Source organism: Aquarana catesbeiana, linkage group LG04, assembly GCF_042186555.1.
Source record: "Aquarana catesbeiana isolate 2022-GZ linkage group LG04, ASM4218655v1, whole genome shotgun sequence".
NCBI lineage: Eukaryota > Metazoa > Chordata > Amphibia > Anura > Ranidae > Aquarana > Aquarana catesbeiana.
Window position 1 is genome coordinate 243,794,963 of NC_133327.1, and position 25,081 is coordinate 243,820,043.

The following is a 25,081-nucleotide window of genomic DNA, read 5'->3' on the forward strand; positions in this document are numbered from 1 at the left end:
TAGACATCGCAGTATTTTTGTTTATACAGTATGGTTTTTAACCAATAAAGAAATTATTGTTGGAGTGCGGCCATCTGGATTGAATTTCTCTCTACATGTTACTTTGCATACTGAGCCAGCACCCGTATCTGAGGAGGAAGAGATTTTTGTGGCTCAGACACCTGGACCAGGTTCCTTTTTTCCATGTACAACCTTAACTGTCTTAAAGCATACTTGTCCCTTTACTCCCTTGGCACCGAAACTCAGCTCTATAGTCTACTCTTCATTTGACCAATTAGTCTATCATTCCACACACACTTATGTAGCAAAATGGGAAGAGTACCTATATGCCAAAAAAACTGAAAAAAAAGATTGGCAAGATATGTGGTTTACTATTACCACGTGTACGGTTAATGTCACCCTTGATTCGGCCTATAAAGTGCTAATCAGGTGGTACCTGGTACCTTCCAGACTCACTCATATGTTTCCCAGACATTTTGGTTTTTGTTTCAGAGGATGCCAGACCACAGGCAACGTCCTCCATATATGGTGGACCTGTCCAATACTGGGTCACTTTTGGGCCAAAGAATTCACACTTCTACTCTCATCTAGATAAAGGAATGCTCGTAGATGTGGTGTATCTGGATTTTGCCAAAGCATTTGATACAGTTCCCCTTAGTTGTGTACTGTACAGAATAAGGTCCGTTGGCATGGACCATAGGGTGAGTACATGGATTGAAAACTGGCTACAAGGGGACGAGTTCAGAGGGTGGTGATAAATAGGGAGTACTCGGAATGGTCAGGGGTGGGTAGTGGGGTCCCCCAGGGTCCTGTGCTGGGACCAATCCTATTTAATTTGTTCATAAACGACCTGGAGGATGGGGTAAACAGTTCAATGTCTATATTTACTAAGCTAAGCAGGGCGATAACTTCTCCGCAAGATGTGGAAACCTAGCTTACAAAAATCTAAACAAATTAATGGGGTGGGCAACTATATGGCAAATGAGGTTCAATGTAGAAAAATGTAAAATAATGCATATGGATGGCAAAAATATGAATGCAATCCATACACTGGGGGGAGAACCTCTGGGGGAATCTAGGATGGAAAAGGACCTGGGGGTCCTAGTAGATGATAGGCCCAACAATGGCATGCAATACCAAGCTGTTGCTAACAAAGCAAACAGAATATTGGCATGCATTAAAAAGGGGATTAACTCCAGAGATAAAACAATAATTCTCCCGGTCTACAAGACCCTGGTGCGGCCTCATCTGGAGTATGCTGTCCAGTTCTGGGCACCAGTCCTCAGGAAGGATGTACTGGAAATGGAGCGAGTACAAAGAAGGGCAACAAAGCTAATGAAGGGTCTGGAGGATATTAGTTATGAGGAAAGGTTGCGAGCACTGAATGTATTCTCTTTGGAGAAGAGATGATTGAGAGGGGATATGATTTCAATATACAAATACCATACTGGTGACCCCATAATAGGGATAAAACTTTTTTGCGGAAAGGAGTTTAACAACACTCATGGCCACTCATTAAAATTAGAATAAAAGAGGTTTAACCTTGAACTACGTAGAAGGGTTCTTTACTGTAAGAGCGGCAAGGATGTGGAATTCCCTTCCACAGGCGGTCGTCTCATTGGGGGCATCGATAGTTTCAAGAAACTATTAGATAAGCACCTGAACAACCACAACATACAAGGATATACAAGGTAATACTGACATATAATCACACACATAGCTTGGACTTGATGGACTTGTGTCTTTTTTCGACCTCACCTATTATGTAACTACAGTATGTAATTATTCGGACTTTGATTTTCCTGACACCATTTGCTGGCACTGTTACATTTTAAGCCCCCCGGCATTACTAATATACAGTTTAACCTAACTCACTTTGTCATTTTAGCTTCCAGATTAATGATCACCAGGGTGTGGAAAAAACAATTCACTAATTTCTCTGAGATTGAATCCTGAATTGATATTGATATTGATCGCGGTATCACCGCGAATGTTAGAATCTAGCACTAGACCTCCTCAGTAAATCTAAAGTGGTAACTTGTAAAAGCTTTAAAAATATGGATAGTAAAATGTATGTAGTTTGTCGCTGCATAACAGCATATTTAATACTTTGCAAAAAATTGGTTTATGTATTGTGTTTCTTTGCACTAAAATTCAAAAAAGTGTATTTTTTCCAAAAATTGCATTTGGAAAACAGCTGCGCAAATACCGTGTGACATAGAAAATTGCAAAACCCACCAATTTATTCTCTTCGGCCTCCGCTTTAAAAAATATATAATGTTCTAAGTAATTTTCTAACTGATTGTTACATGTAAACAAAAAGTACAAGAAAAGGCCTGTTCTGGAAGTGGATATAACATTTTTGGTTTTAGGTAAATTATGAAGAAGAGGCCTAATTCTGCTTAAAGTACTCACTATGACTAATATTAACACCTTGCCTTATTATTTTTACTCCACTAGATGGGGCCAACTTATTTTCAACCTGTTACATGTTATGCATACAACTCATGCCGCGTACACACGATCGGGATTTTGGTCGGAAAAAGATATGATGGCTTTTCCGACGGGATTCCGCTCAAGCTTGCCTTGCATACACACGGTCACACAAAAGTTCGTCAAGAACGTGGTTACGTACAACAGTACGATGAGCCGAGAAAATGAAGTTCAATGCTTCCGAGTATGCGTTGAATTGTTTCCGAGCATGCGTAGGAATTTTGCGTGTCGGAATTGCTACAGACGATCGCATTATCGGATAGGAACTTTTTCCGACCGAAAAATTGAGAACATGCTCTCAATCTTTTCCTGGCTGGAATTCGGCCTGCAAAAGTGCGATGGAGCATACACACGGTCGCATTTTCCGACCAACAGCTGTCATCTGTCTTTTGCTGGCCGAATTTCCGATCGTGTGTAAACGGCATTAAAAGTATGGCCAAAGCTTTTTTGTCCATACTTCTCTTGTGAGTCACAGGAGTGCACTATCTTTTACTCTTCTGTGACCCAAAATGAGCAGACAGCGGGCTAAAGCCACACTGTTATCCGATGTTGCAGAGCCACTCCAGGCTCTGGAAGGAAATGTACCATATTGTTGGAATCCACCAAGCTGCCTGATTGACAGCTGCCTAAGGCTCTCAGCGCACGGCTTAGAGCTGAAGCCAGCAGTGCCCGCCCCCTCTGCAGCCTAACACTCCAGTAAGCGCTAAAGGAGCAGAGCAGAGAACAGTAAATATACTCACAGAGTCCCCACATCTAGGTCCCTAAATGACACAGTTTACACCTACAAGAACTGTTAACCCAGTGCCACATGTTAACCCTCAGTGCCCAGTCCCCTTAATTTCCCTTTGTCCAATGTCAGATCTCTTCTGGATCCTAAGCGGACCCCACTGCTGGCTGGCCAGTGGGAATTGTCCATGTCACTCAAGCAGTGCTGTGAAGACCCAGAAGAAAGACCCCTCCAGAAAGTAAACATAGAGGGGAAGGACCTGATACTGGATAATCGCATGACCATGCCTTACGGTAGGTGAAAAGGGGTATTTTGAGATTTTTTCTTGTTTTTCCCCCCCAATGATGAGATTGAGTGGTTGGGAGAGGGGTTACTTTTACTTTTATCTTAGAGTTGGGCTTTAAAATGTTTTGTGTTTTTCTCATTTTATTCACTTCAACCCCCTAACCCCTTCTTCTGCTCCACCAGCCTGACCTGGGATGCCCCTTCTTACTATTACCCTCTACCTACCTACCTACCAACCTACCTCTCCAGCTGGTTAGATGAACTTAAAGCAGTTGTAAAGGATCACCTTGTAAAACAACCATTTCAGTTTAACATAGAAATGTAAGGCAAAACATTTGTGTAGAGATAGAAAAAACATTATAAATACCTTTTATCCCTCTTTTGTTACCACATGCATTCTCAGCTGCATAAGGGCTGGGGGAGGAGAAGCAGCAGCACACTGATCTTCCCAGTAATAGACTGTGCGGGGGGGGGTTGTCAGGACAAGTCTGATCATTGGAGGAGAGCAGGCTGAGTTCCCAGCACGGCTAGAGAACTGAGTGTGCTCTCATGCCTAGTGTGGTCAGTGATTGATAAGAAAGCAGAGGGACTGGCAGGTACACCAGAAATGTCACACAAAGGAAGCAATATATAGAGAACAGGAGACTTCTCAATACAAGTACATGGTACAGCAGGCACATATCAGGAAGAGGGAATGTTGGGTTTACATATTTTAACCCCTTTCTAACTTATCACAACAGGGTTCAATACAGCTAAAAATAAAATGTTACTACTGCCATAAATATTAAAAAAAAAACCCATTGTTTCTCCAATACACTTGTTTTAGGCTCAGTTTACACCTGAGTGATGCGAATCGAGGGTGGAATCGCCGCTATACTGTCTGCAATTTCAAATTGAGTCAAATTGCAGGACACTTATGCAATGCCATTACTTTGTCATTTTGTCGAGGCAAAAGATCACCAGAAGTAGTGTCCGCATTGGAAGATTTCCCCTTCATTACTTTTCTGGAGACAACCCAAAATGTGGGATTTTCTTTTACTTTCAATTATAATGGTAAACAAGACAAATACAGAGAGTGAATCTCCCTAATGGGGGCACAGACAGCAATACAAACCCAACAGGTGTTCTAATCCCTGTCCACTCTATCCAAAACTAAAATAAACTAAACTAAACTATTTATTTATGCAAAGCCTTTATCCAAAAGGGAAAAAACTGTTGCTGTAATTACTTAAAGGAGAAGTATAGCCAAAGCTTTTTTGGCTGTACTTCTCCTATGGTTCACAAGAGTGTAGTTAATTCTGCACTCCTGTGACCCTGGCTGACATCTCAGAGACAGTCAAGAATATGAAAAAAAAAAAAACAACTATATCCACCCTGGATCGGAAGCTAGCTCAGCCTCTCTGAGAGCCTGAGCCAGCAACTCCCGCCCCCTCTACAATCCAGTGCTCCAGTGAGCGCTGGAGGGGCAGAGCAGAGACCAACAGTCACCAGCTCTGTGCAGCCTAAAGACCGAGAGCTGAGCGATCAGCTGTGTTTGATCGCTCAGTTCTTGGCGAGGGGGACAGATGCAGCATTGGACCGATGTTGCATCCATCTAGGTGAGTTTATATTTTTTTTGTTAGTGAATCCTGGACTTCTCTTTTAATGGAAATCTATGATCACAGCATACACTTTCATTTTATAACATCACAATTGTAATATTAATACAAACAATAGTTGTTATTACTGACAATGGCCATGGCCATCTTGAGTAAGGGCAAATGATTAATGTAGCATTTACTTCCTGTAATCCAGCTGCCCTTAGCTCAAGCATGCAGGAGAGTGTGCTTAGCTGAGAAAACTCCTCCTTCTCTCCTCCCCTCCTAAAGACTCCTGGCATGTATAACATAATTTGCCTAAGCAAGTAACCAAGAAGTAACCGAAGAAATGTAAAAACAAGTTTAAAACAAGTAAATATGATATATTTTCCCATTCATTTACTAATGCTAGTAGCATGAGGATTAAAAATAATCAATTTTGATTGGGAGAGTGAAGTTCACTTTCAATAACTATATATACCGGGGTATATGTGCACAATTCCATCAAGACTTTAGTGGGGCCCTTTACTGATAATATGTGTTTGTACATTAGATGTATTTAGTATTATTACTAATCTTTTCATATATAAAGCTTGTATTATTTTGATACTGATGTACATCTATATGGTTATGGTAAGTGATCAAACCAAATGTTGTTTCACTTTCCCATCACATAAAAGCTGAGAGCTGATTGGCAGGCTGTACAGTAGAATTGGGCAAACAGTTAGAGCCGAGCAAAAGTTCGGCCTGAACATCGCCTATTCGCCCGTTTGGCAAACATCCGGAGAATTTGTGGAGTGCTCGGCAGGATGTTCAACCGCTTAGCACCTATCAATGCACTGCACAGTGCATTCTAAGCCCAGGGCACAGTGAATAGCTGGTTGTTAAGGAGGGGTCGGGAAGCCAGCTGCGGCGTCCTTAAGAACGGATGAGTCATCAGTTGTCAATGGGCTTCCCCGCTGACACATTTTTTGGTGAATGGGTAGGGGTACAATGTACCCCATACTCATTCACATGGGGGGCCGGGATCTGGGGGCCCCCTTGTTAAAGGTGGCTTCCAAATTCTGATAAGCCCCCTGCCTGCAGACCCCTACAACCACAGTCCAGGATTGTTGGGAAGAGGCCCTTGTCCCCATCAACATGGGGACAAGGTGCTTTGGGGCGGGGGGCAGAGCCCCCCCCCTCCATGTTGAGAGCATGTGGCCTGGTGTGGTTCTGGAGGGGGTGCTTGCTTATCCCCCTCCCTTTCCTAGCATGCAAGGGTGCATGCTCAGATATGGGTCTATTATGGATTTTTGGGGAGACCCCATGCAGGTATTTTTTTTTTTGCGTGGCTCTGGTATGGATTGGAGGGAACCCACAGTGTTTTTTATAAAAAAAATTCTATTGCCAGCAATGGTATTGTATTGCTGGCAATTTAAATGTCCTTTTTTTTCCTTATAAATGTCAGTTTTGCTACAGCAGGTTCTATACACTATACAGGTGTGCCTCTTTACAGGCAGACTAAGAGGACACCCAGGCACTATATTTAAGACAAGAGGACCCCCCGGGCACTGTATTTAAGGGTGGATTCAGACTGGAGCACAGAGCTGCTCACAGCAGGTGGTTCGGTGCGTCTCTATTCATTGTTTAGGTCTGATTTCAGCCCAAATTTTTTATTTTAAGCATCATTAAAATCACTGCTCCTTTAAAAATCTTTTTTTTTAACCACTTAAGGACCAAGCCTCTTTCTGAGATTTGTTGTTTACAAGTTAAAAACAGTTTTTTTGCTAGAAAATTACTTAGAACCCCAAACATTATACATTTTTTTTTTCCTAACACCCTAGAGAATAAAATGGTGGTCGTAATACTTTCTGTCAGACTGTATTTGTGCAGCAGTCTTACAAGCGCACTTTTTTGGAAAAAATACAATTTTTTGAATTAAAAAAATAAGACAACATTAAAGTTAGCCCAATTTTTTTTATATTGTGAAAGATAATGTTACGCCGAGTAAATTGATACCCAACATGTCACGCTTCAAAATTGCGCCTGCTCGTGGAATGGCGACAAACTTTTACCCTTAAAAATCTCCATAGGTGACGTTTAGAAAATACTGCAGGTTGCATGTTTTGAGTTCAAAAGTACCAACATATAGCGATGGTGGGCAGTCTGGAAGTGGTTAAACATTTTTGTTGCATTAATATACGTCACCCAGGGCAGTATCCGGACCCCCATACCCTTTTTATGGCCAATAACTTGCATATAAGCCTTCAAAATGGGCATGTTTTGTTTTTCAAGTCTGGGTCCCATAAGCTTTAATGGGGTTAATGGTTCAGGTCCGAACTTTTGTGATGTTCAAGAGTTCTGGCGCGAACCGAACCGAAGGTTGTTCAGCCACCTGTCCAGTTTTGACTTGGACAGTATGGGTTTAGGAGGCTGCGCCTGGGTGTCCCTCTGCCTCACACCATTTCCAGCTGACAGGGGGTACCATGGGGCCTCCTTTTACGAGCCCCAGCACACAGGGGGACCCGGACGGCAGGGGGATCGGAGCGGCAGGCGGGGGGAGCAATTACAGAGCAATCAAAACATAAGGGTGAGAGAGAGGCGACAGGCAGCTGCTGGTGCGGAAATTTTTAATAAAATAAATGCTTAAAAAGAATCCACTCACTCTTCATGTCACAACTGTATATGTCAGTCTGTGAAGTCGGCTGTCCCATTCTCCCCTCCGATCCACGCTGCTGCTATCACTGAATCGCTGGAGGAAGCCAAGGATACAGAGCCACGGGGAAACTGCAGTGAGCTGTCAGCCTGGGATGCTGTGACCAATCAGAGGCTGACAGTTCACATGAGTTTCCCGTGGCTCTCTGTTTCCTCCAGTGATAAGAGCAGCGTGGATCGGAGGGGAGAATGGGACAGCCGACTTCACAGACTGACATGCCTACAGCTCTGACATGAAGAGTGAGTGGATTCTTTTTAAGCATTTATTTTATTAAAAACTTCCCCACCAGCAGCTGCCTGTTGCCTCTCTCTTCCTTATATTTTGACTCCTCTGTGTTTGCCCCCCTCCTCTGTATTTGCACCCCCTTCTCTGTAATTGCCCCCCTCCTCTAATTGCTCCACTATCTCTGTAATTACCCCCCTCCTCTCTAATTGCCCCCCAATCTCTGTAATTGTCCCCCTTCTCTGTAATTGCCCCCCATGCCCACCGCTCCGAACCCCCCTGCTGTCCAGGCCCCCCTGTGTGCTTGGGCCCCGTGATAGCCCCTGTCGGCTGCCATGGGGGTATTGAAGGAGGATTTGTGCTGGTAGGGGAAGAAGATTTGTAATAGGGGGGAATGGGGATAATGGCCCACCAATCACAAAGCAAAACTTCTTTTGGGTGACAGCCATCCCACAATTCCGTTTACATGATTTTGCTGCGATTTGTCAAGTGACAATCGCGGCAAAATCGCACCGCGGTTGGGGTGCCAAGCCATGCGCCGCAAAAGTGTTTGGGTTTGGCTTGAAGAAAAGGTGGCAACCCTATGTTCAGCCCATCTCTACTGTACAGCAAATCCCATTCTGTGTTTCTTCTCTAGCATCAGGTAGAAAGGGAAAATGATTTATAAGTTGCCATCGGGCAGTAGTTTTGGATTTGTTTGGAGTTCCCCCATACATCAGCGCTAAGCCATTAGCTCATATAGGAGAACCGAGCACATGCTGCCTGCCCCACAAGCGTCGCTGTTTCCATAGCGACGCCGCCGTGCAGGAAGTCGTGGCGCTGTTTTTTGGCGTCCTCCTGCCAGGCCGGATGTGACGTGAAATCCACCGCCGATGACGTCCGGACGGTGATCGGGAGGGAAGGCGGCCGGTTAGGGCTGAGTGCAGGCGGGAGCCTCGATTATCAGTATGGATGAGCAGACACAGAGGCCGATCAAAGGAATTCTGAAGAACAAGGGCTCCCAAAAGAGCGGCGTCCGTGTGCTGACCAAGGATGAGCTCGCCCAGGACAGAGAGGACGATCAGAGGTGGGAGGGGGCCGACACTGAGGGGAGGTGGGGCTCTGCCTGAGGTACTCCACATAACTGCGTACACCAACCTGTCACCGCTGATACCTGACATAGACACATAGCTATGGTCCTGACATCAGATTCACAGCTAGGTAATCCCCCTGCTGCATCTAGAAATCCCCCTGACATGTTCTCAGGAAAAAGACTCTCTACACCAGGACTGCTAATCTCACACTGTGCACCCCTCTGAAACTAGATTCACTTTACTAGTCAAGTCATGAATGAACCCTAAACGAAGAGAGGTTCTCATTACGAAGGGAATCCTGACACATCTGTAGTGAATCTTACTATTACTTTGTTTTCTTGGTTCACAGTGGTGTGGTGCATGTTATTGTGTATCTTGTTAGGGCAGCCTATTTGTTTCAATGTGCAGCCTTGTACATAAAAAAAAAAAAAAAAAAAAAAAAAGGCGGATGTCTTTTTTTTTTTTTTTTTTATAATGCAGTACACCACAGCACATGTGTAATGTGTTTATTATGCTGCAATGCACGTACATTGGTGTGCCGTTATAAATGGATAACAGTAGCACATAACGTCAATATTTTCATGCATCTCACTGCTGCATAATTGTTTGTGTAGCGCTGGTAGATTTCTAATCTACCACTTATAGGTAAATTTAATGGATCATTTGTGCTATACATTGTTCAGGTTTAATCTAATGTTAGTTTAGCCTCTGTTCCAGCTTGACTGTGTTGTGTGCAGTTCCACATTGCGCCTGTGGGTGTCCTTGTCATCGTGGGTCAATGTTGGAAAGCAACAAGCTGAAGTGTATGAGTGCTCTTCTGTCCCGGAGATAACTCGGTGGAGGTGGTCCTCCGAGTTGCATTCTGGGAGATGTTTCGGGGAGCTTTTTGCCTCGTGGCCCTCCTGGCCTAGAGTTATGTGTCAGTGAGTGCTATCTCGTAGCCCTCCGGCTTGGAGGGTTACGCCGCTGCAGTCGGGCGGGTAGGCCCAGAAGTCTGTCTGGGGCCTGCTACTGCTGGGATGGTCCTGTGCTGTCTGTCCTGCGGGAAGAAGCCGGACAATCGGGAAGATCCAGGGGAGGACCTGTCTTGGAAGGGACCATGCGGAGCACTGGTCTGGAGAGGGGCCTGGTGACTCAATTGGAGGACGCATCCTGGATTGCCCTACCGCACAAGTGCTGCCGGGTCGGCTTAAAGGTTCTGGTGCTGTGTTTGCTGTTCATCGAAAACTACTACATCCTGTGGCAGAGGATCGTATGAGTTTGTCCCACCAAAGTCTGTGGCAGAGACTTTTTGTTCGTGCTGCGTTCCGGCTGCTAGGTCAGTGAGAGAAACCTATTCAGGCGGGCAAAAGATTTAATCCTAAGCTGAGGATACATTCATCTTAAAGATTTAAATTCCTTGACATTTCTCCAAGAAAAGGTATTTGAACACACCTGCAACTCTCCTTCTACCTCTTTTCCTGCTACTTCTTCCAGTTATCCCCATTAAATCACTGAAAAAGTACTTAAGTGACTGGTGCCTACATTGCCTCGCAGTAAACTCAACGGAGTCCCCTAGACCCAGGGTTGGTGAAATTACAGGTAACAAGGTGACGGTAACAGCCCGCTTTAAACCAGCAGCTCCACCGTGAGTTAGTGCTACATTTGCCTAAAAATAACTGACAGATTTGATTAAGATCTGAGGTCTCCAAACTGCAACCCCCCCTTTGCTTGCCTTTATCTGATCCTTGGGGCATTTTTCTTTACACTGATACAAGACATTATTCCTCCCGCCGACCCCTGTGGTGCGGGGCACCGTTCCTTCCCGCCGACCCCTGTGGTGCGGGGCACCGTTCCTTCCCGCCGACCCCTGTGGTGCGGGGCACCGTTCCTTCCCGCCGACCCCTGTGGTGCGGGGCACCGTTCCTTCCCGCCGACCCCTGTGGTGCGGGGCACCGTTCCCTCCCGCCGACCCCTGTGGTGCGGGGCACCGTTCCCTCCCGCCGACCCCTGTGGTGCGGGGCACCGTTCCCTCCCGCCGACCCCTGTGGTGCGGGGCACCGTTCCCTCCCGCCGACCCCTGTGGTGCGGGGCACCGTTCCCTCCCGCCGACCCCTGTGGTGCGGGGCACCGTTCCCTCCCGCCGACCCCTGTGGTGCGGGGCACCGTTCCCTCCCGCCGACCCCTGTGGAATTAAAGAAAATGAATTACTGGCTGAAGAGAATATCTTGATCATGGCTACAGCTGCAGCCATGACCAAGATATTAGCAACCACTTCCCAAGGATGTATACTGTCCAGCAATGTCCACGAGTGTCTCAGCCGCCTGAGATTCTCCCTCCTGATTGGCTGAGACACAGCAGCGGTGCCATTGGCTCCCACTGCTGTCAAAGTCAGCTGGCCAGTCAGGGGAGAGAGGTTGGGGCCTGGATCAGGGCTCCGTGTCTGAATGGACACAGGTTGCTGTGACTTGGCTCGGGTGCCCCCAAAGAAAGCTGCTTGCTGTGGGGGCACTGAACAGGAGGGAGGGGTCAGGATCACAGAAGAGGGACCCGAGAAGAGGAGGATCTAGGCTGCTCTGTGCAAATCCACTACAACAGAGCAGGTAAGTATAACATGTTTGTTATTTTTTTAGGAAAAAAAAAAGAGACTTTCAGAGCAATCAGTTTGCTATGTGGGAAAAAAGCGGAGCCTGATGCGTTGGCAGGGGGACCTGAGAAGAGGAGGATTGGGGCGGCTCAGAGACGTCTATGACGTTTAATATTTTAAGAGAAATAAATGTAAAGGGTTTAAAATCACTTTAAGCCTTTAGAACAACTTAAATTTGCTATATACTACATTTCGTAGGGTACATGATTCCATTAGATTAATTATTTATGACAAGATTGATCTTTCAAATCTCATTAAAAATGGAAATTACTTTTGGTCCTTCCACTCAAGTCATGTAATGAATTATAATACACACAGTGTATGCTTACTGCTTTTTTAAATTTTTTTTAATGGCAGTTGCATCTTTTGACAATACATCAAATCAGAGGTGGGCATTTTATTTGCATATGTATCTTAATATTCAAAGCTCAACTTCAGGAAAACACTTTTTAAAATGTTCGATTGGGCCAGCATAATTACCTCTGTGTAACATCCAGGGGACTGTGGGCATAGGTAGTCTGTCCGTGTGAGAGGACTCTGAATCCTCAGCTCCCGCCAACACACAGCTAAAAATCGGCTCAGAAGACTTCCCATGGGGACAAACATCCAAGGAGCTGATGGAGATGCTCATATTCTCAGTGGTTGTCCGTTCCAACTGTGATCTTCCAGGTGGTGCTGCAAGGATTTGCCATCACTTACAGTGAGTATCGCTCGCTCAAACTCCTTGTATTCTTTTCAGTTAATAGAACATTTTCTGTGATTGGACAAGGTGTAGAGAAGAGGTGGGTGGATGTCACTCTACCCCCTCGTGCAATCATCCAAATGTCTTCTATTCATTGAAAAGAATACAAGCTTGTTTTTTTGGCTGGAGAAGGTGCTAAGGAAGCAACCCTTCCATACTCAGTGTAAGGGAAAGGAATTCACTGCAGCATGGAAAATCCCAGCTCAGACTGTATGAAGCATGGACTACTACTGACAATTTGAGAAGCCTCTGCAGCCCTCCAGATGTTGCATATCGATCGTTAGGGGTAACCACATTGGCCCAATCTAGTTTTCCTGGACTTTAGGTTTAGGTTATACCTGCGGCTACAGAAAACCTTTCAAAATATCACCTATGTTATCACATTTGATCTGCTTCTCTGCAGAGAGCCTCAAGACCAAAATGCACTGATGCCTAAATGACCACCACTTCTTGCCTCCTGATCCACAATGTTGGCTTATTGCTGTGATAGACAGTTTCATTAGCCAATAGGGAGGTGCGAGTAGTGTGCAGAGCTGATAATTGGGAAGTTGGCTGTGTCTTTTTTGTGGCTCTGTGGCATTCTGCAGGAAAACTTGCCAGAAGTGATTCATGTTGATGGCAGAGGAACGGAGCAGCAGACAGAATTGATGTTTAGGGGGAAATTTACTAAAGCTGGAGCTTGCAAAATCTAGTGCAGCTCTGCATAGAAACCAATCAGCTTCCAGGTTGTATTGTCAAAGCTTAATTGAACAAGTTGAAGTTAGAAGCTGATTGGCTTGCAGATTCTGAGTGCTCCAGTTTTAGTTACTTCCCCCCCCCCCCCCCCAGCCGCTGTACTAGTTATAGTTGGGAGGTCACTGACAGTTCACAATCTACCTGCGGCTTAATATGCTGCTTAGCATGTTGTCTCCGGCATAACAATATTGCATAATAGAGTAATGTATTTTATAGGAATGTAACAACTGCTGTTTTCAATGCTGTTATTGTTAACGTTTCAACATGAATACAGCTCGTATTATGTGCCTAAATTTGGTTAGTTGACGGCGGTTGTCATACTTTAGAGGTGCTCTCACATCTGACTCTTAAGAGATGTCCCTAGACTAAGAAAAAGTAGTATACATTTTTCATAGGAAGGCCTGCATAATTGTAATCATTTAAAGTGCTTATTAAACCTCAGACATGAAATATCGACAAAGTATATCCCTCTATCTGTACTTGTCCCAATTAAAGTGTTTCTTAAGGCCCCTTTTAGCGGCACTTTATCGTCGTCTTTGCAGGGGTTTTCGGCCGCTAGCTGGGCGCTTTTGACCCCCCGCTAGCGGCCAAAAAAGGGTTAAAAAGACCCGCAAAGCGCCGCTGGCTGTTCGGCAGCAGTGCCCATTTATTTCAATGGGCAGGAGCGGTGTATACACCACTCCTTCACTGCTCCAAAGATGCTGCTTCGGGCTTTCACACTGGAGAGACAGGAGAGGCTCTATGCAGGCGCTATTTTTAGTGCTGTAGCACCTGTAAAGCGCCTCAGTGTGAAAGGGGTCTTACCCCCCAAAAAAAATGCAGATCCTGGTCCCTTAAAGCAGATTACACAGCACAGCGCTTGTGCTATGTAATCTGCCCCCCTCTAAACAGATCACTATAATCAGGGCAGCTCCGCCATGATCACTGTGGTCAAAGTGCCTCCCGCCGTGATAGGCTTCCCTGCTCTGCTCTCCTCTCCCCCCTCCTTCCTGCCTGTTACCCCCCTCTGTGTCTGTCTCTGGCCTTGCCCCCCACCACCCTTCTTGTAAAATTAAAAAATTTTCACTGCCAGCCTCTCAGAGAGGCTGGCATAGCACACTGTGTCATTTAGTTTTCAAAAACGAGCGGTGTAAATACCTAATTTGAGCGGTCTTCAGGCTGGTCACGTGACTCGCAGCCGCTTTACAGCTATGAGACAGGGCTTCTGCGGAGGAGACAAGCGGCCACCTGATCTCCCCGGCTGACATCAGGCCCCTTCCTCAGAAGCAATGTATCAGAGCTGTAAAGTGGCTGCGAGTGATGGGACCAGCCTAAAGACAGCTCAAATTAGGTTTTAAACTACTGACGCAGTGTGCTATTCCAGACCGGAGGGGATATATATATATATATATATATATATATTACACCCTTTGAGCGCACTAAATGTCGTTTTTGTTTGCTGCTTCATTCCTCATCAGCACAAGTCACTTCTGACATGTTCCTGACACCAAGAGAAAAAAGATGATGGGAGGGACCTCCAGCTGATTGACAGCCTCATCTCTGTTCCTGTGTGAAGGGGGGGTGTCCCTTCCCTCCAATCAGCTCTCACAACTCTCCTTACTGAGCTCTACTATGGAGTGTAACTTCAGCTCGCCAACCCCCTTGTTTTCTGACAGCTCAGACAAGCTTTATAAATTCTGCACTTTAAACAGATGTACAGAAGCGAAGGCTGCAGATAAACAGATACAACTTACTGTATGTAAGAGGATTTGTTTAATCTATGTGTATCACCTGAGGATAGTCACTTCACTGGGTATATGTGAGTGTTTATAGCCACTTTAAGACTGAATATTCAGATGCTTGCCTAGTTCAATTATTGCTGTTTCTCCTAAAGACAGATTTGCCTGCCCTATGCCATATTCATTTAAATATGTCTTTTGCCTTAATGTTTCCATGCTTTTAAAGGCTTTGCTTACCCATTCAGTTTCTAGAGCCAATGATCAAGTATAGTAGCCTACAAAAAACATTGAAGATTTGCGTCCATGTGTTAGGCACACTGGTTGTTGGGAGGCATCTGGCAGCTGTTGGGTATTACTAGGCAGTTTACTGAATATATCATTTAAAGTGAGGCTGAATTGTTTTTATTTTGAAGACATTTTGACTTGGAGTTTTACTTGTATTTGCTTCTAGTAAGAAGTCACAGAAGTGGGATGAAATGAATATTCTGGCAACATATCATCCTTCTGACAAAGACTATGGCTTAATGAAAATAGATGAGCCTAGCACACCCTACCACAGGTAAGAATGTCGGACAAATGTCTGTAAATATATATGAAGTATGGCAACCACTCAGATGACTCTAGATCTAGTAATATAAAATCATTGTAAATATAATTAGCAAATTTTATAAATGTACTAAGGGAACTATGTAGACTGCTATTGTTGACCTCTCTTGAAAACACGAACTCCCTGGCTGTTGTATTGATCAAGTGACTTTAAGTTTTAGGCCCTGTTCACATAATTGCTTTACTGTAACAGTCATGTGACTGCACTGACCAATCAACACATGCAATTGCTGTGTACAGAGTGAAAAGTGTACAGTTTGTTAAATGGGCAGATGTGGATGGCAGAGAACTTGTTCAAGAGCAAGCAAGTTCTAGGATGTCAAAAAACAACAAAGAAAAATCTCCAGCTCACTTGCCAGTCTGGTAATGTGGCTGATAAGTGAGCTGGGAATTTTTCTATGTTGTTTTTTGGCATGCGTCACCCTTCCATGTTCTCCTTGTTTGTACTGTAAGTTCTGAGGGCAGACCAGAGGAATGGGTAGGGTGTTGGTTGGTAACATTTTATTTTTTTGGATGTAAAAGGAGAATTAACCTTTAAATCTCTAACGGCAAGGCAAGTGTTTTTGTTTGCTGGTTGGTTCTTTTCAAAGGTTAACACACAATCTAAAATGTAATGTCGCTTATATGGTTGAACTAGATAGACTTGTGTCTTTTTTTTTTTTCAACCCGACTAACTATGTAACTATATATAGCACAGTATACCTGGACCAATTTATAAAGCCAAAGTAATGGTTATGAAAGGCTTTTGTATATAAAGCCCAGTAGAGTATGCTTTACAAATGTGCGTCGCTTGATTTGTTACTCTAATGCCGCGTACACACGGTCGGACTTCTTGTCGGAAAAAGAGATGACGGCTTTTCCGACGGGATTCTGCTCAAGTTTGCCTTGCATACACACAGTCACGCAAAAGTTTGCTGAACTTACAACTGTCAAGAATGCGGTGACGTACAACACCACGACGAGCCGAGAAAATGAAGTTTAATGCATCTGAGCATGTGTCGAATTGTTTCCGAGCATGCGTAGGAATTTTGCGCGTCGGAATTGCCACAGACGATCGCATTTTCAGATAGGAACTTTTTCCGACTGAAAAATTAAGAACATGCTCCCAATTTTTTGCTGGCTGGAATTTCGGCCAGCAAAAGTCCGATGGAGCATACACACGGTCGCATTTTCCGACGAAAAAATCTCATCGGTCTTTTGCGGGACGAAATTCCGCTCGTGTGTACGCGGCATTAGGCTCCAATCATACCAATGCAGTTTGATTTTCAGCGTTTCTTCAGTGATTTTCATTGTGGAAAAAACGCACTGCATGGTTTTCTCCAGCCTCTCCATTGAAGTCTGTTGAACCAAAAAAGCAAAAAAAGCACCGTTTTGCATTTTAAAAAGGTCACTGACCCCTTTCCAAAAATGCAGAGGCACAAAAATGCATTGATGTGAACATGTTCCATTGGAACCCATGTTAAAAGTAATGTCCTGTGTTAATGCAAAAAACATGAAAAAACGCATAGGTGTGAATGGAGCCTAAAGCAAACAATCGTGAGTGCAATGCTGGGCTCTTGCAGGCTCTTCTTTCACCTCCCTGCCCCATACCAAGGTAAGTAATTTCAGTAGGAGAACTAGAATAAGTGTCAATGGACTACGAGTGTAGTGGGAGTGCCATTTGCACTATGCTACACCTTAAATGTCAGGCTTCTGCTGGTTCTAAGTATAGCTGTCTGCCTGTACCTCCCTGAACTGCAGAAAGAATCAATGAACTACACTCGCCAGCACATTCACGGTTCATTGAGAACCACAAGCTGTCAGCCATGGCTGTCATTTGAAGATCTATGTGAATGAATCATGCAGCTGTGTGCTGCACAGCCGCGCTGTTATCCGATTGTGACAGTGCATGCAGTGGAGAAGATCTCCTGTCTGCTGTCACGATGCGGGATCATAGGGGGTGCAGGGCTGCTGCTTGTAGTATATTACATGTTACACCCTGAGTACAGATGTAACTTGTTACTAAAAGGTCAGCTTATCCTTTTAAAGTGGTTGTAAACCCTTACAACACACTTTTACCTACAGGTAAGCCTGTTTTAAGGCTTACCTGTAGGTGCTGTAAATATCTCCTAAACCTACATGGTTTAGGAGATATTTACAATTCCCTGTACAAGGATTTCTTCTGCGCATGCGCCGACCTATTCGGCGCATGCTCACTTTAGAAATTTCACACTGTGCCGTTCCAAGAAAAGGTCATGCCGTGACTGGCGGCTCATGCGCGGGAGTGACGTAACGCAACTCCGGCCAGTCACAGAGCCGGAGTCCACGACCCCGGAAGGAAGATGGACGCTTCCAGCCGGAGAGGAAATCGGGGACATCGCGGGCTTCGGTTTCAGGTAAGTGACACATAATGGGCTACTATGTGATGCATAGTAGCCCATTATGCTTTACCTTTGCAGGGAAACAAAGAGGATGTAAACCCATCAGGGTTTACTTCCTTTTTAAAGGCTTTGGCAAATTTGCCTACTAAATAGAATGCTTTTGTACAGCATCTAATTCTAAAGTGACAACAGTATAACTTTTTTTTCTCACAGAATGGTTGGTGATGGTGATGATGATGAAGGAGCCATGAGTGATTCGGAGTCAAATGAAGCTCTGACAGCAGATGTCTTGGCACAGAAGTAAGAATTTTTTGTTGAGGTTAAACCGCTAATGTGAATTGCAATCTATGTAGTAACCATTGATCAACGAAAGATATTGCTTTTAAAAGGACTTTATTTTTTCTATTTTTATTTTTCTGTGCTTGATTCTGACACCATTCCAAGCTTTTTCACCACAGTATGTGTGGTGTGTCTCAATAAATTTCCAGAATAATCCCCAGCTATGTTTTTTTATTTTATACTTAGTAAAAAAAAAAAAAAAAAAAGCGTAATCACATATCTATATCTATATTTGCAGTTTCACTAAGAAATCCATTTAAGCTTCAGTATTGTATTGTTAAAGTACAGAAATTACCATTTTCATAGAAATATCTTCAGTTCACAAAGTTGCAGAAAAAATAATCCCCTTTTAAGGTCAAAATAGTATCCATGTCAGCAGGCATTTACCAACCTGTTAAAGGGGAAAAGGTAACGTTTTTACCTGGTTATACAAAACACAGTAATTATAAATCATTTTTCAGGAGAAGTGATACATCTTTGTGTATTTAGCTGTTTTTCTAGAGTTAAGCTTAAGGCTTTGAACATGTCTGTTGGCACTATATGATGTGTGATGTTAAATATAGAAAGAATGGTCATATTTAGTTTTTTAAAGCCTTGCGTGTCTTTAGGCTAGCTGCCGCAGAAGGAATGGATCCAAAATTCCTGACTGAAGAAGAGAGCAGTGAAGAAGAGGAGGAAGAGCTGACACCAGAGGAAAGAGGTACTGGAAAATCTATTTATACATAAAAAAAAAAAAAAGACTTTACAATCATCATTATATATACACAGTGGGGACAGAAATTTGCTAAAATCATTTAAGTTCTTTTTTTTTTTTTTCCTCATTAACCACTTGACAACTGGGCACTTAAACCCCCTTCCTAACCAGACCAATTTTCAGCTTTTGGTGCTCTCACATTTTGAATGACAATTACTCAGTCATGCAGCACTGTATCTTTATGAAATTTTTGTCCTTTTTTTCACACAAATAGAGCTTTCTTTTGGTGGTATTTAATCACTGCTGGGTTCTTTATTTTTTGCGCCGTAAAAGAAAAAAGACCGAAAAATCTGTAAAAAAATAAATTTTTCTTCATTTCTGTTATAATATTTTGCAAATTAGTAATTTTTCTTCATATATTTTGGCCAAAATTTATACCGCTACATATCTTTGGTAAAAATAACCCAAATCGGTGGATATTATTTGGTCTTTTTGAAAGTTATAGAGTCCAAAAGCTATGGTGCGCATATCTGAAAATTGATCACACCTGAATTACTGACGGCCTATCTAATTTCTTGAGACCCTAACATGCCAGAAAAGTACAAATACCCCCCAAATGACCCCTTTTTGGAAAGAAGACATTCAAAGGTATTTAGAAAGATGCATGATGAGTTTTTTGAAGTTGTCATTTTTTCCCACAATTCTTTGCAAAATCAAGGTTTTTTTTTTTTACTTTTTTTTTTTTTCCACAAAATTGTCATATTAGCAGGGTATTTCTCACAGACCGCATATGCATACCACAAATTGCACCCCAAAACACATTCTGCTATTACTCCCGAGTATGGTGATACCACATGTGTGAGACTTTTACACAGCGTGGCCACATACAGAGGCCCAACATGCAGGGGAGCACCTTCAGGCGTTCTGGAGCACCCAGGCCAATTCTGACATTTCTCTCCTACATGTAAAAATCATCATTTATTAGCTAGAAAATTACTTAGAACCCCAAAACATTATATATGTTTTTTTAGCAAAGACCCTAGAGAATACAATGGCGGTCGTTGCAACTTTTTATCTCGCACGGTATTTGCGCAGCAATTTTTTTAACGCGTTTTTTTTTTGGAAAAGAAACTGTTTTGTGCTTTACAAAAACCAAAACAGTAAAGTTAGCCCAATGTTTTTGCATAATGTGAAAGATGAAGTTACGCCGAGTAAATAGATACCCAACATGTCACCCTTCAAAATTGCACGCGCTTGTGGAATGGCGCCAAACTTTGCTACTCAAAAATCCCCATAGGCGACGCTTTAAAATTTTTTACTGGTTACATGTTTTGAGTTAGAGGAGGTCTAGGGCCAAAATTATTGCTCTCGCTCTACCGATCGCAGCGATACCTCACATGTGTGGTTTGAACACCGTTTTCATATGTGGGCGGGACTTACGTATGCGTTCGCTTCTGCATGCGAGCACACAGGGACAGGGGCGCTTTAAAAAATTTTTTTTTTTTTTTTATTGTTCATTTTACTTTATTTATTTTAGTTTGATGCTTTTTTCCAAAAAAAAAAATTTTTGACCGCTTTTATTTCTATTACAAGGAATATAAACATCCTTGTAATAGGAATATGGCATGACAGGTCCTCTTTACAGTGAGATATAGGGTCAATAAGACCCCACATCTCACCTCTAGGCTGGGAAGCCTGAAATTAAAAAAAAAAAAAAAAAAAAAAAAGATCCTGGCTTCGATCGTAGCGGTGAGTCGGTAGAAGCACCGCAAGGCGGCGGGAAGGGGGGACGTCCCCTCTTGCCTCCCGTAAGAACAATCAAGCAGTGGAACAGCTGCTATGATCGTTCTCATGGTGTAGGGAATCGCCGGCTGAAAAAGCTGATATCTGAATGATGCCTGTAGCTGCAACCATCATTCAGATATCTCCGCACAAAGTCAAGGACGTTGTATGACGGCCGGCGGGCGGGAAGTGGTTAAAACGCTTTTTTTTTTTTTTTTTTTAACACAAAGTTGTCCATTTATACAATATTTCTACCACATAACATGTACATACCAAAAATGACACCCCAAAATAGATTCTCCTGCTCCTCCTGAGTACGGCGATACCCCATGTGTGAGACTTCCACAGCCTGGCCACATACAGAGGCCGAGTACAGCTGAGCATGGCTCAGCATGGCGGGGTATGGGGGGGGGGCATTGCAGAGTATGGGGGGGGGCATTGCAGAGTATGGGGGGGGGGCATTGCAGAGTATGGGGGGGGGGCATTGCAGAGTATGGGGGGGGGGGGCATTGCAGAGTATGGGGGGGGGGCATTGCAGAGTATGGGGGGGGGATTGCAGAGTATGGGGGGGGGGGCATTGCAGAGTATTGCACAGCATTGCAGAGTATTGTGGGGGTATTGCAGAGTATTGCAGAGTATTGCACAGCATTGCAGAGTATTGTGGGGGTATTGCAGAGTATTGCACAGCATTGCAGAGTATTGTGGGGGTATTGCAGAGTATTGTGGGGGTATTGCAGAGTATTGCACAGCATTGCATAGTAGTAGGAATGGCTGAGCATGGATGGATGTCTCTGTGCAGCGCTGTGGGCACTACACATACAGCCCACAGCGCTGCAGACATCCATGGTTACATGTTTTGAGTTACAGAGGAGGTCTAGGGCCAAAATTATTGCTCTCGCTCTACCGATCGCAGCGATACCTCACATGTGTGGTTTGAACACCGTTTTCATATGTGGGCGGGACTTACGTATGCGTTCGCTTTTGCATGCGAGCACACAGGGACAGGGGCGCTTTAAAAAATTTTTTTTTTTTTTTTTATTGTTCATTTTACTTTATTTATTTTAGTTTGATGCTTTTTTCCAAAAAAAAAAATTTTTGACCGCTTTTATTTCTATTACAAGGAATATAAACATCCTTGTAATAGGGGGGCATTGCAGAGTATGGGGGGGGGGGGGGGGGGGGCATTGCAGAGTGTTGTGGGGTATTGCAGAGTATTGCACAGCATTGCATAGTAGTAGGGATGGCTGAGCATGGATGGATGTCTCTGTGTAGCGCTGTGGGCACTACACATACAGCCCACAGCGCTGCAGACATCCATCCATCCCCCTCCCCGCTCAGTGTACCGATCGGTACACAGGAGGGGAGGAAAGGAACCGGCGTCTGTTTACATGTGATCGCGCCGTCATTTGACGGCTCGATCACATGGTAAACGGCCGCGATCAGCGGCCATTTACCGGGATCCGTGATGCGCCGGGTTCCCTGGACCCGGCGGTCACGGATGTGTTCGAGTGCGCGCCCCAGGGGGCGCGCGAGAGGGGAATTCTGGGAGGACGTCATAGTACGTCCTCCCAGAGTTATCCAACCGCCCTGCAGCCGTCATTCGGCTATGGGCCGGTTGGTAAGTGGTTAATGTACACACAGCACCCCATATTGACAGAAAAACATAGAATTGTTGACATTTTTGCAGATTTATTAAAAAAGAAAAACCGAAATATCACATGGTCCTAAGTATTCAGACCCTTTGCTGTGACACTCATATATATAACTCAGGTGCTGTCCATTTCTTCTGATCATCCTTGAGATGGTTCTACACCTTCATTTGAGTCCAGCTGTGTTTGATTATACTGATTGGACTTGATTAGGAAATCCACACACCTGTCTATATAAGACTTTACAGCTCACAGTGCATGTCAGAGCATATTAGAATCATGAGGTCAAAGGAACTGCCTGAAGAGCTCAGAGACAGAATTGTGGCAAGGCACAGATCTGGCTAAGGTTACAAAAAAAATTCTGCTGCACTTAAGGTTCCTAAGAGCACAGTGGCCTCCATAATCCTTAAATGGAAGACGTTTGGGACGACCAGAACCCTTCCTAGAGCTGGCCGTCCGGCCAAACTGAGCTATCGGGGGAGAAGAGCCTTGGTGAGAGAGGTAAAGAAGAACCCAAAGATCACTGTGGCTGAGCTCCAGAGATGCAGTCAAGAGATGGAAGAAAGTTGTAGAAAGTCAACCATCACTGCAGCCCTCCACCAGTCAGGGCTTTATGGCAGAGTGGCCTGACGGAAGCCTCTTCTCAGTGCAAGACACATGAAAGCCCGCATGGAGTTTGCTAAAAGAAAACACCTGATGGACTCCAAGATGGTGAGAAATAAGATTCTCTGCTCTCATGAGAGCAAAATAGAACTTTTTGGCCTTAATTCTAAGCGGTATGTGTGGAGAAAACCAGGCACTGCTCGTTACCTGTCCAATACAGTCCCAACAGTGAAGCATGGTGGTGGCATCATGATTTGGGGTGTTTTTCAGCTGCAGGGACAGGACGACTGGTTGCAATCGAAGGCAAGATTAATGCGGCCAAGTACAGGGATATCCTGGACGAAAACCTTCTCCAGAGTGCTCAGGACCTCAGACTGGGCCGAAGGTTTACCTTCCAACAAGACAATGACCCTAAGCACACAGCTAAAATAATGGAGTGGCTTCACAACAACTCCGTGACTGTTCTTGAATGGCCCAGCCAGAGCCCTGACTTAAACCCAATTCAGCATCTCTGGAGAGACCTAAAAATGGCTGTCCACCAATGTTTACCATCCAACCTGACAGAACTGGAGAGGATCTGCAAGGTGGAATGGCAGAGGATCCCCAAATCCAGGTGTGAAAAACTTGTTGCATCTTTCCCAAAGAGACTCATGGCTGTATTCGATCAAAAGGGTGCTTCTACTAAATACTGAGCAAAGGGTCTGAATACTTAGGACTATGTGATATTTCAGTTTTTCTTTTTTAATAAATCTGCAAAAATGTCAACAATTCTGTGTTTTTCTGTCAATATGGGGTGCTGTGTGTACATTAATGAGGAAAAAAGTGAACTTAAATGATTTTAGCAAATGGCTGCAATATTATTATTATTATTATTATTATACAGGATTTATATAGCGCCAACAGTTTACGTAGCACTTTACAACTTGAGGGTAGACAGTACAAATACAATACACTTTAATACAGTAGGAATCATAGCATAGTAGCAATATAACAAAGAGTGAAAAATTTAAGGGGGTCTGACTACTTTCCATTCCGTGTGTGTGTGTGTGTGTGTGTGTGTGTGTGTGTGTGTAATATAAATATATTAGGGCTGCAACTAACGATTATATTCATTGATTAGTTGGCCGATTATTGTGTCGATTAATAACCTTAAAGAAAAGTGTGGTGTATAATTTAGTTAATATGTAAAGTTTTAAAAAAAGGCAATTTCTTCTCAAATATCACTATGCAGTGGTAAATATAAATAACCAACTATATGGTTAGGGAGCAAAATATCGAATCCACTCTGAGAATAACAGACAGAAGAGATATACTATTAGAGGAGATATACTGTATATACTATTAGAGGAGAGATATACTGTATATACTATTAGAGGGTGAATCTGGTAGATATCATCAGACTCGGAGATCACATTTTTTTTTTATTAAAAAACAATGTCTTCCTTCAAAAAAAAATTTTCATTTTAAGAACGTTCATTCGATTTTCTAATCGTTAGTGGGGTCAAAACAATGCTCGTTTTCAACCACAGTGACGGGAAAATTTAGAGATAGAAAACGTCTTGATCAAAGGAATTTTCAGACCATGTATGTGGTTTTCGTTCAGAAATTACGTTCATTTTAAAAACAGAATGTTAAAAACAAGTGAAGATTTCAAACAACATTCTTTCATTCAGTGAATGTACAAAGATTTTTCGTCTGAATATTCTTGTCTGAAAATTGATCCGTGTGGCCGGCATAATGCTCAGTACACACCTATACAGTTTGCTTTTACGTTTAGTAACATAATGGGGTTAAAAAAATGAAAATGAACCCTTTTATAGTACAAAAAAAGCAGATAATCATTTTTTTTTTTTTTTTTTTTTTTTTACTGTAGAACTGTGAAAGTAATATTTACAGTAGCGATTATTTGCTCTTTTTGTACTATAAATGGCTCATTTTAGTTTTTTTTAACACCATTATGTTACTGGCCGATTTAATCGATTATGAAAATAGTAATCGATTAATTTCATCGATTAGTTGTCGATTAATCGATTAGTTGTTTCAACCCTAATATATATAATAATCATAGTTCATAGGCTTATTAACCACTATAGCCCTAGAAGGATTTGCCCCCTTCCTGACCAGGCCATTTTTTGCAGTACGGCACTGCGTC

The 25,081-nt window shown here is 43.5% G+C and overlaps 1 protein-coding gene across 7 annotated transcripts in view; it reads left to right on the forward strand.

Annotated features, from left to right (window-relative positions):
- Positions 1 to 8,823: 8,823 nt before the first annotated feature.
- Positions 8,824 to 25,081, forward strand: part of PPP1R2 (protein phosphatase 1 regulatory inhibitor subunit 2) — a 51,435-nt gene continuing 35,177 nt past the window's right edge. For 3 of the 7 annotated variants that reach the window (XM_073626337.1, XM_073626338.1, XM_073626341.1), the window contains exons 1-4: positions 8,826 to 9,095; positions 15,348 to 15,455; positions 18,076 to 18,162; positions 18,810 to 18,901. In XM_073626337.1, coding sequence (XP_073482438.1) covers positions 8,950 to 9,095; positions 15,348 to 15,455; positions 18,076 to 18,162; positions 18,810 to 18,901 — 433 coding nt within the window. In that variant the 5' untranslated portion in view covers positions 8,826 to 8,949. Of the gene's footprint in view, positions 9,096 to 15,347; positions 15,456 to 18,075; positions 18,163 to 18,809; positions 18,902 to 25,081 lie in introns of all 7 variants that reach the window. The other 4 variants (XM_073626334.1, XM_073626335.1, XM_073626336.1 and 1 more) reach the window with 3 other exon arrangements.